This window comes from Zootoca vivipara, chromosome 16 (assembly GCF_963506605.1).
Source record: "Zootoca vivipara chromosome 16, rZooViv1.1, whole genome shotgun sequence".
Taxonomy (NCBI): Eukaryota; Metazoa; Chordata; class Lepidosauria; order Squamata; family Lacertidae; genus Zootoca; species Zootoca vivipara.
Genome location: NC_083291.1, coordinates 16,536,515 through 16,548,637, shown reverse-complemented (window position 1 = coordinate 16,548,637; position 12,123 = coordinate 16,536,515). Strand labels below are relative to the sequence as shown.

At 44.1% G+C, this 12,123-nt stretch overlaps 1 protein-coding gene across 11 annotated transcripts in view; it reads left to right on the top strand.

The window, feature by feature from the left end:
- Positions 1 to 12,123, top strand: part of ZNF462 (zinc finger protein 462) — a 158,175-nt gene that overhangs the window by 130,185 nt on the left and 15,867 nt on the right. For all 11 annotated transcript variants that reach the window (XM_060269183.1, XM_060269180.1, XM_060269182.1 and 8 more), the window contains 2 exons: positions 4,680 to 4,935; positions 8,868 to 9,004. In XM_060269183.1, the coding sequence (XP_060125166.1) occupies positions 4,680 to 4,935; positions 8,868 to 9,004 (393 nt within the window). The remainder of the gene's footprint in view (positions 1 to 4,679; positions 4,936 to 8,867; positions 9,005 to 12,123) is intronic.

Below are 12,123 nucleotides of genomic sequence, written 5' to 3'. Positions count from 1 at the left end.
GTGTGTTTGAAAGGGAACATCTAGGTGAATCTTAACAAAACGCATTTGCAAACATCTGCATAATTTGGATATTCTAGCCAGGCATTTAGCTTTGACCACATAGATTCTCACCATATATATTATATAAGGCTAGAAGAATAATGGCTGCAAGACTGGAACTCTCCTGTTCAGCTGTTGCTTTTATTATTGTCTGGGACTTTTGTTGTTCACCCCCTACCCTGGGGGCAAAACAAGAAATCATAATCATGAAAATACTTTCTCATTGGCTATGTAGTTTCCTGCCTTCTGGCTGTCGTTATTGATTGGTTGAATTGTTAGCATCGCTTTGGGGAAGTTAGTCCTCCATTGCCTCAGGTGTAGAGTTTTAACCCTTAACCCCCCCTTTCCATCTCCCCCCCCCTGCATTTTTAATTAAGAGCCTTTTATCACCAGGATTATATTAATCTGCCTTTATTTGTTCCTTTGACAAACGATGGGGACAAAACCTGTGAATCTCTAATCTCCACATTCGAAACAGGAGTTCAAGACCCCTCTCTTTGGGTGTTATAATGATGCAGAAGTTGTCCTCCGTGCCTCTGTTTTTCCTGCCAGGCACACAGCTCTGGCTTCTCATGTTAATGGCATTTGGTGTCCACTGAACTTTAGTTTTGTGTGTGGGTTCCCAACCCCCATTGTACCAAACCTGAGAAAGCAATTTACGCGACTGGACATTCCCTTTAGTGAGATCTGGAATAACTTTCAAATAGCCCTTCTTTCCGTAGACCTCAGGCACGGGTTAGCTTCCCTCCCCTTCCTCATATTGTTCCATAACTTGTTTTCAGCTTTCACGAAGTAATCTGATGCACGAATTTCAGGGTAGATTAAGTTTCCCCATCTATTTTCTCCATTAAAAATTACGCTCATTCAAATCAACAGCTTTAGACAGTGTGTAAACGGATGTGGTTATATTTATGTCCAATGTATTGTTCTGGTGTACTTTATGCATTATAATAAAAAGAAGGAAGATTTGTGGTGATTTAATCTGCTTCTCTTCTACAGTGTATTGCATCTTTCAAACTTAAATGTTTTTATTAGGCTCATATTCTCTGGGATTTTCCCCCAAACTATATTTCACAATCAAATTTAAGCACTTCCAATTGTACAATAGTAATTTATTTATAGAAGCTAAATAAGAGTAGGTGCTGGATCAATTTGTAACTTCGCCTTTCCCCCCCTCTACCCGCCTTCAATAATAAGTTTGAAAGACTTACTGGCTATGTTAACACGTTAATGACAGCAGACTTTATTACTTACTGGGATTGAGCATGAATGGTGTTCACTTGCTTCCTCTGCTTCTCTCCTTGTGCAAGCAGGATAAACAAACCAGAAATCCTTATGACTGAACCAGGGGTTGTTTGCTACTGCCTTACAAGCCGCACAATCAACAAGCCAACAAAATATCTTGGCTTGATTTGAATGTAATAGGCAGGCAAAGCTTGCTGGCTTGGTTATCCCCCTCATACCAGGGGAAGAGTGATTGGACAGCATGCAATTGTGTGCTGCCCATTCACACTGTGATAAGCCAGAAAGCCGGGTCTATTGTTATGTGTGAAAGTGGACAGTGAGTTAGAGGGTAGTATTCATTAGGTAGAAATTGAGTAAAGACACTACAGCTCTGTCCTTTCAGGTCGTGCATAACAACAAAAGTTCTCTTCCTGTTGCCCTAGCCATAAGTGGATTTTTACCTATAGCTGTGACCAACCTTTGTTGGTTGAGACACACCTGGTGCTCTCGATTGAAGAGTGGCAGACAAAAATGATGGATTATGCGGAATTAGCAAGACTGACTAGCAGGATCCGAAACCAGGGAGAGACAAAGTTCCAAAAGGACTGGAGTAAATTTTTGGATTATATGGAGAAGAACTGTAGAAGTTTAAAGACACTTGCAGGACTGAAATAAATCCTACGAATTGACTTCAGATTGAAGGAATAAAGAAACTGTAAAACAGGAATGGACAAAAAAACCGATTGGGGGGAGGGAGGGAAGTCAAAGCTCGGCAGAGCAAAGAAGAGTGTAATAATTGATAAGATGTTTAGAAGAAAATTTTTGTGTTTTTTATGTTTATGTGATGTTGTGTTTTTGATTGTTGTTCGTTTTGTTATTGTTTAAATGTGTTTAATTGGAAAATTTAAAAAAATGTCTTTTTTATATAAAAAAAGAGAGAGAGAGAGAGACACCTGGTACTCTCAGGGGCTCGTGTTCTCATGCTTGAGCTCTCATAACCTGATGAACATCACCCAAATGTGTGAACTGTCTCCATTGCAGGGGGGAAGTGTTTTGAGTTGACATGACGTGCAAGTCCTATCTGTGAATACAGCCGTACCTTGGATCCCGAATGCCTTGGTACTTGGATGTTTTTGCTCCTGAACGTTGCAAACCCAGAAGTGACTGTTCCGCTTTGCGAACTGTTTTGGGAAGCCCAGCGTCTGACGGGGCTTCCGCAGCTTCCGATTGGCTGCAGGAGCTTCCTGCAGCCAATCGGAAGCCATGCTATGGTTTCCTAACGTTTTGGAAGTCGAATGGACTTCCGGAACGGATTCCGTTCAACTTCCAAGGTGCGACTGCATGCTAATCTCATTCCCCAATGCAAGTCCTTGCTCAGTGCTGCAAGTGACAACTTGTGCACATGTTGAACCTGCAGCAGAAAATGCTTGCGTGTCTCACTTTGGTTTCCTTGAAATTGAGCAAGATACAAAGCTTTTATTAATTTAAAGGATTGGTTTTATTGTGATTCTTTTATTTAGAAGACTTATAAACCCCCCGATCAAAAAAGGTCTCCAAGCAGCCTAGAAATGAAGTTGTAGATAAAACACAGCTAAAACCCAGAAGCCAATTTTTAAAAAGCAAAACCATCCAAATTAAAACTCAAATGAAATCAATAGAACTTTTAAAACAAATATAGGTGACTAAATTATATGTCTGGGTAGGCTTGCCAAAGGTTTTCAGCAGGTATCTAAAATGGTATACTGCGTTCCCCAACTGACAGAAGCCATATGATAAAAAATAAAACCATTGATGAGAAAGGGAAGCAGAGGAGGGTGTCATCCACCTGTTTATGGTGCCCTACTAGGGACGCGGGTGGCACTGTGGTCTAAACCACTGAGCCTCTTGGGCTTGCCAATCAGAAGGCCGGCGGTTCGAATCCCTGCGACGGGATGAGCACCCGTTGCTCTGTCCCAGCTCCTGTCAACCTAGCAGTTTGAAAGCACACCAGATAAATAGGTACCGCTGCGGCGGGAAGGTAAACAGTGTTTCCGTGCACTCTGGTTTATGTCACGGCATCCCGTTGCAGCAGAAGCAGTTTAGTCATGCTGGCCACATGACCCAGAAAGCTGGCTCCCTCGGCCTGAAAGTGAGATGAGCGCCACAACCCCGTAGTCGCCTTTGACTGGACATAACCGTCCAGGGGTCCTTTACCTTTTACCTTATAGTGCCTTACTCCCCAACCCTAGGTGACTTTGCTCAGATCTCTCCCGCTCTGCAGTGTAGCAAGACTCAACAGGGATGTAAGACAAGGTCCTGGACACAAAGGTTCAGAGCAGGGGAGGTTCAGGCCTTTGACAGTGGCACATTCTCAGGCCAGGCTTAGAGATGTAAAATTTCCGGAAATTTTGAAGCTCGGAAAAAACCCCGGGTTTTTTCGGGGGGGAACCGAAATTTTTGGGGAAATTGAAAAAAGAATGCTACATTAGCACTTCTTTTTTTCTTTCCCAGATTGAAAGTCATTCTGTTACTTTAGAAACATAAAATATAACTATGGACAATTTTAATGGGCATAAAATTATCACAACTAGCATATTAAAAATATAGTGTATCCAAACAATTAATACAAACAGAATTTACTTTTAAAATAATATTTATTTGTATTTGTAACAAATGGAGCAACAATCTCCCGAACTGTTTACTAGTTTACGTGGAACAAAGAAAACTCCACAAAACAATTTTTTAAAATCCAGAAGTAACCCTAACCCTAACCTTCTTAAATTATACTTTCTGGTCCTTTTTGTTGCTCTATATTTTCTTCCAGTGCTTTGAGGCCTAGTGAAGAGGAACAGAACCAATGCATACCACATGCATGCAAAAACAAAACTGAAACCTTTTTTCTTTTCTGGTGACAACAGCACCTCCTAAAGGAAGAAATGTATCTTGTTCTTGCATTGGAGAGTTCAGTTTGTAACCTACCAGTAGGACTTGCTTGTCGTCACAGAAATTAGAATAATCTGATACCATACATATTTTTTTGGAAATGATTTTGAACCCTCCATCTGAAAATATTTTATTTATCATGTTAAAATAAAACATTCCATAATCTTTTTTATTTTTCCAATTTTTGGGGGAAAAAAACAAAAAAGGCTTCAGGGGGGGGGGAAACGGAAAAATGGGGGGTTTCCGATTTTTTTTCGGGGGTTTTTTCGGGCCTTCACATCTCTAGGTTGGCCCTGGCCCCACAGATTCTTCCGGTAGTAGCGCTTTCTGGGGCTGGGCCTGAACACCTTTCCCTGTGATGGCACAGAGCCCTCATTTCAATCACCTGGTGAAGAGGAAGCTAGCTCCTGGTCGTCCCAGGTAGAATCTCTTAGATCCATTGTGCTTATTCAACAGGTTGGCGTTACCCATCTCTTCAATTTGCCCCCCAACAGATTCTTCCTACTCGGAACCCCCAGATGTCCAACAGCAATTGAACCACTACCAGTCGGCAGCTCTGGCAAGGAACAATAACAACATTAGCCCCGTCCCTCTTTCCGGAGCAGACCAGAAAGCCGAAGCCGTCCTTAACTGTGAATTTTGTGAATTCTCCTCGGGTTATATACAGAGCATTCGCCGTCATTACCGTGACAAACATGGAGGGAAGAAGCTCTTCAAGTGTAAAGATTGCTCCTTTTACACAGGCTTTAAGTAAGTATTTGTACAAGAGAGTTTCCTTATAACTTCGGTGGAGTTTTGTGGTTAAATGCATAGGCCTCATTCAACTTGCCACGCTGAGCCCAAACCGTGGCTTAGTGTGAGCACATGAATTTGCATGTTGTTCTGCAGGTGTGTTGTGCTGCGCTAAGCCATGATTTGGCTTAGCATGTCACCCAAACCCAGGTTCATGGTTTAGCTCTCCCAGACAAACCATGAACTCTAAATAATAGGGCAAATCTTGCTGGTGTAAGATTAGACATGCATACAACTGTAGATGTACTGCAAAATCCTGCTAATGTTAGTTATGTTAAAAAGTAGTAAGCTCTTCATCCCTAACATGATGGGAAATTAAAATGGGAGCAGTGTAAGACTCCAGCACAGATTTGGCATACCTGCCAAGTCCTGAACGGAAAAATCCGGGATCGGCAGCCGCGCGACACCAGAAATTGCGTAGACGCAAATTTCGGTAGTGCTTTGCCCTTCTATGGGCACCAGAAAATGGTGGTGCTGGCGCCGGAAGTTGCTTCTACGCATGACCGGAAATGCGTAAAAGCGACTTGCGGCGGCGCTGCCATTTTCTGGTGCCCATAGAAGGGCAAAGCGGCACCAGAAAAATGGCTGCCGGCAGGAGCGGATTTAAGGGAGAATAACGGGATAATAACCGATACGGGAGACCGCCAGGAAACGGTAGGAAAAAAGGGAGTTTCCCGGCGAAAACGGGATACTTGGCAACTATGAGATTTGGCCATGTTTTGGCCCATTCTGTTTAGCTGGCAAGTATGCCTAAATCTGCATTGGATATGTGTTTTTTCATATCTGCTCAGCAGTTAGTCTCACTGAGTTTGGTGGGGCTTATTCCCAGGTAAGGGAGTATGGGATTGCAGCCTCAGTTTGCGGAATAGGCTGGGCCAAGTTGTATCTTGCCTCTTGTCCCTTCACATCTGTTTCCAGTCTTACGTATTCCCCCAGAAGCCACATTTCCGTCCATCAAAAATGTGGAGTTCCTCTTGAAACACAGATTTCGGAATTAGATTGCATTGCTGTTGTTTTTATTAATCGTTCTTCTGTCCTGCCCTTTCTGCTGGAGGAGCCCAGTGCAGAGAATGTTAACCATAATATAAAATCCACGATAATAATAAATTCATTAAAATTAAATAAATGTATCGAATAAAAAATAATTCTCTTGAGTGGTGTACATATATAAGTTCTGAAAATTTATTAATTTGAATAATTAAAACAATGTGCTATATGTAGGCTTAGTATTATTATCACATGGGGAAGCAGAAAAGTTGTGTTTCATATATGAACAGAGGTTTCAAATGTCTAAAGCCCCTTTGTCAGTTGAGCTTTTGCCTATCACTGGACATTTCTGGTCTGCTTGCCAGTAAATACTCAATGTTTTTTAAATGGCCATTATTTCACTGGACATTAGTCCAATCTGTAGTATTATAGGACCACAAGCAACATTGTGATTTATTAAAGTGCTAATGCATCGCAGGTTGAAAACTTTAAATAGTATAATTTGCAATGCTGTGTTCTGGCTGGAATTACTTCTGAGACCGGTCATAAAAGTTCATATGCACAGGGGAGAAAACACGAAAATTCGGGGGTGCAAGAAGTGTGGATGTTTATTCATATGTACCAAAACCTGTTTGTGTCTGTTCTTAAAAACAGGTGCATGGGCTATTCGTGCCATATTACGTTTTGATACACTCTAAAAACACAAGTTGGTGACTCCAGAGAATGCGCCTGCCTTGTTTAGAAATAACCTGGGAAGTAGCCTTCACTGCCATCTGTATTTTCTGCTTTGAGTGAAGGTGCAAGGCAAACTCTCCTGACGCGAATCTTCCCACTGCTTCTTTCCCCTTATTTCCTTTAGTTAGAGGTTGACATTTGCCCTGAAGCAAGAGGAATTTAGAATCCAGCCTAGGGGAAGCAATAGTGAATTCCTATTGACTGTGTAGTGTTCTGCAGTCAGCAAAACCTTCATTCTCCTAATTGTGAATCACTGAAGTTGATTTTACTCAAAAGTTTTCACAGAAACTATATGGAAGGTTTCTCACAAAACTGGAAATGGGGTTGCCATGTGTACTGCCTTGCTTCTTGTAACTAGCAGAAGCACGCCATTAGTATAGGTTTGTCCTTCAGAATTTTAAGAATGTGATTGTGCAACTATTTCGCATGTAGGTACCATAATTTTGGGGAAGCTCTGCAGTGAAGAGGGTCGCGGGTGGCACTGTGGATTAAACCAGAGAGCCTAGGGCTTGCCGATCAGAAGGTCGGCGGTTCAAATCCCCACGACGGGGTGAGCTCCCGTTGTTTGGTCTCTGTTCCTGCCAACCTAGCATTTGAAAGCACCTCAAAGTGCAAGTAGATAAATAGGTACCGCTCCAGCGGGAAGGTAAATGGCATTTCCGTGCGCTGCTTTGGTTTGCCAGAAAGCGGCTTAGTCTTGCTGGCCACATGACCTGGAAGCTGTACGCCGGCTCCTTCAGCCAATAACTCAAGGTGAGCGCCGCAACCCCAGAGTCAGTCACGACTGGACCTAACGGTCAGGGGTCCCTTTACCTTTACCATGATTTGGGGGAAGCTCTGCATTGAAGGCAGCCTCTGGCATTGGAACCAGAGTTCTTGACTTGTGAAGCTGCAGTCCCTGTCGAAGGATGAGCAGTTCGTAGAAGAGACCCCCAGTTTAAATGTGTAACTGAAGTGGACCATGATTCAGAGTATGACTCTACTTCCACTTCTATCCCAAGTACTTAGGGTATGGATATACCATCCCTAGTTGTATCAGTGGATTGGTACCGTGAGCTCCTTGAGTAGTTTCCCACTTTGGGAGTCATTTCTTTTGCTTCCTAGAATGCTTCTCATGGGCCTTGCATCTCCACCTTGCTTCCTTTCCAGTGCTTCTCTGGGTTTCACGTCTGGGACCAAAGTAAACCTCATCAGCCTGTTGGCCCTTTTTTATTATTTTAGCTGCAGTTCGGCTTTAGTGCAGACATAACCTTGGTTGACCTCTTAAGCATGGTTTCAAATACTGGTTAAAAGGAATCCTTAATCAAAGTTAACATTGGTGCTGAGGCAACGGTTGACCATAATTACATGGGACTCACGTGAGGAAAAAAGGGAGAGGGATCTTGTGATCCAGTGTCCCACAACCAGTCTTCAAACCACATCTTAGAGGTCAACCAATGCCAAGTCTGCACCAGCCTTGGGAATGCACAAACTTATTATTTATTATAATATTAATACTAATAACAACAACAACAACAACAACAACAATATATAATTTATACCCCGCCCATCTGGCTGAGTCTCCTCAGCCACTCTGGGCAGCTCCCAATTGAATATTAAAACAATACAGCATTAAATATTAAAAGCTTCCCTAAACAGGGCTGCCTTCAGATGTCTTTTAAAATTAGGATAGCTGCTTATTTCCTTGACATCTGATGGGAGGGCGTTCCACACCAAGAAGGCCCTCTGTCTGGTTCCCTGTAACCTCACTTCTCGCAATGAGGGAACTGCCAGAAGGCCCTCGGCGCTGGATCTCAGTGTCCGGACTGAACGGTGGGGCTGGAGACGCTCCTTCAGGTATACTGGACCGAGGCCGTTTAGGGCTTTAAAGGTCAACACCAACACTTTGAATTGTGCTCGGAAACGTACTGGGAGGCAGTGTAGATCTCTCAGGACCGGTGTTATGTGGTCCCGGCGGCCGCTCCCAGTCACCAGTCTAGCTGCCGCATTCTGGATTAGCTTTGGAAGCTCACCATGCCAGGTTTTGATAACTCTTGGTTTTATGAAATAATACAGAATGGTATCTCTAGCTTCTTGGGACGGGGGGGACGACAAACCCAACATTACCCAATGGTTGTGGTTCCACAGCACCCTGTATTGAACCTTTCCACTACTCCCTGTGTTTCTAGATCTGCTTTTACTATGCACGTGGAAGCTGGGCATTCAGCAGTTCCTGAGGAAGGACCCAAAGATCTCCGCTGTCCTCTCTGCCTGTACCACACCAAATATAAACGGAACATGATTGACCATATCGTCCTTCATAGAGGTAAAGGCACCGCACAGGAATGTACCAGTGGCCAACGTGGGTCTGTACTAATGGCTCCTATTGCTCATTGGAAAGCCCAGTGCCCCTGGAAAGAGGATGGTGATATTCCTCATCAGTTGTTTTGTCTTCAGCATCCTGGTAGTTAAAAGTAAACAAAACAAAACGAACAGGGAAGATGCAAGGGGTTGTTTCGCTGCTCTTAGAACTTTCTTGTTTACTACATGTGCGCCTCTGATTAAATGTTCATGATAACATGTGCACATCACTAACATATACAGTGGTGCCTCGCTTAACGAATGCCCTGCTTAACGAAATTCCCGCTTAACGAAAGGTTTTTTCTAGTGGAGGTTGCCTCGCTAGACGAATTCGTTTTACGAAAAATTCGTCTAGCGAATCGCGGTTTCCCATAGGAATGCATTGAAATTCAATTAATGTGTTCCTATGGGCAAAAAAAAAATTCAATGCATTCCTATGGGATTCGCTAGACGAATTTTTCGTTATAAGAAAAGACCCATGGAACGAATTAAATTCGTCTAGCGAGGCACCACTGTACATCAATTCCACCTCTGTGCCATCTTATGCCTAGAATGTCTTTCTGGGCCGGGCATCAAGCTTCACGTGGTGTCCCAGCACAGAACTGCAAAAACAACAACTAAACAAAAAACCCAAACTTTGCTTGTTGTGGGTTTTCTCTCTCCTCATCCTGCTTTTGCTTTTAAGAAATCTAAAGAGGAATTTCAGATTCTTTTGGCTGCTGAATTATAAGCTCGAAAGAGACAGCTGTTTGGACTCTCCAGGCTGGGATTCCTGCCCATAGTTATCACACTTGATGCTTAGAGATGGTCTGTTGGCTATCGGAAACCATGCCCATGTGTTGGGGTGGCATTCTGCCTGATCACAGGCTGAGCAGCCCCCCCCCCCAAGCAGGATATTGGTGGTGAGATAATGAGAGCTGTATGTGCCATCTCTCCAGGAGGGGAAATCTTTTGTTTAGGGTTCTTTTCATGCTGGCGCGCACATGGTGACTCCTTTGCAAGTCCCTGCTTCTCTTGCTTCCGAGCAGGGTATGCAAGAAGACTCGAGCTCGGTTATTTTCTGGCTGGGCAGGGAAGGCAGGCCAACGACTTTCACAGATGGCCCTCGAACAAAAAAAAAAATAAACCCAACGGTAAAAATCTCCCTGGGATTCGAGATGCGTGTAGCAGAGACACCTCCTTGAATGCTAACAATGGCTTCTAGTGTTGAGTTTAACCTCTGAGGGGGTTATAGTGCCAGATTGTCAGAGCCTGTTGACCTCTAGGGCATGTTGGAACGGCTATCTGTTTTACAAGACTTTTTAAGGTTTTTTTTTCAATGGGGCGGGGAGGCATGTCCAGAGAGGCTTCTAGAGCTAGTGGTTAATTTTGTTTCATACTTTCTGGAGTGGGCCCTTAGTGGTTCAGCTGAGCTCCTGGTTCTTTCTGAGTTCTTTGTTTTGTTTTGTTTTCGAGGTGTTGTTCAGCTGTTTCTGGAATGTGCTGCTTTTTATTATTATTATTTTTGAGCACTTTTGCATTGTAAAAAGGTACTGTTGGAGGCATGCCCCAAAAACATGGAGGAAAACAAAAGCTGTTAAATGAAATTAGCACGTGAACTAGCAGTGTGCATTCTGCTAAGTCGTTTTTCATAGCCTTCGTGAAAGAAGTGGCAAGGTAACATTTTAACCCGCTGAACCTCTGTGCTGATTTCTCCACCCCGAGGTGACCCTCTCATTAAGCAGCCACTTGCCTCTTGGGGAGAAGCGCACAGGCGTGCCCGTTTTGGAGGAAGAGCATATTATGGGTTGCATAATCCCTTGAGCGGAAGCTGAAAGCAGCTGTTGAGAGTCTTTTATCTGACTTCACGTCCATTCAAAAGGGAAGAAAAGGAAGGCTTTCCTAGGTGGCAAAAAAAACCCCACACAATTTTGTGCTTTTAAAATAAAATAAAATAAAGTGAGCCAAAGCTATCATTCCAACGGAGAGAAATCCAAATTAGTTGGAATTCTGTGAGTCCCAGAGGAAAAAACCCCTGCCCCCTCAGATAACCAGCTTAGCCCTATTAAAAATAAATTAGCCTTTTAACATGGTTATAAGAGTCTAGCTTATTTATTTATTCTCCCTTGCTCCTTAATCACCTTTTGTCAAGTATCCGCAGTGCTGTTCAAGGAATCAACTGTGTGATGCAGTGAATGATTCCATTTGTGCTATGGACTGTAATGTTTCATTAACATTACAGGGTCTTTATGCCAGGGTCATAGCCATATACCGCCATATTAATGTTTAGGGTCAGTGTACTATGATCTTTTGTGTCGTACAGCATGGGCGTAGGCAGGGGGGCAGGAGGGGGCAATTCCCCCCCCTAGAAGAAAAGGCTGAGGGGCGCAGGCGTGGCAGCCCCAGGCTCCCGGCGCGAAGCTCCAGAGGCGCGTGGGGAGCGTAAGCGGAGGAGCGCTAAGCAGGAGCGGGGAGCGTAAGCGGAGGAGGCAGCCACAGGCTCGCATTCCCCGCGCGCCTCTGGAGCTTCGCGCCGGGAGCAGGAGCCTGGGGCTGCCTCCTCGGAAGACTGGGGAGGCGCGGAGGAGGCAGCCACAGGCTTGCGTTCCCCGCGCGCCTCTGGAGCTTCGCGCCGGGAGCGGGAGCCTGGGGCCGCCTCCTCAGAAGAGCTGGGCGGTGCAGGCAACGTAGTCCCGCCCACATTCCCACTGTGGCCCCTCCCCTCCCGCCCCTTGCCCCCCCTAATTTTTATCCTGGGTACGCCCCTGTCGTACAGTGTTTCTCCTGAAGAACTTTCTCCTGTTTGCTTTCTCTCTTTTCATGAGATCAGGCCGATACTATTAACAGCAAAAAGAAAAAAGAAAGAGGGAGAGAGAGAGAGAGGTAGTGTCCAATGTTTATTTCATGTCTGTTTCATCATTTTCTGGGATGTTGTTGCACATATATTGAACCATAAATTGATTCCATACCATTTAGCTGTCAGGTTCCCTTTTAAAATAATCCTGGAAGTTCTCTCTGCCATTTCTTCCCTCACACGACACCATTCCATAGCAAGCTAGGGCTAGGAAGATGACATGGTAATTTAACCGGTTTTAAGTCTGGGAA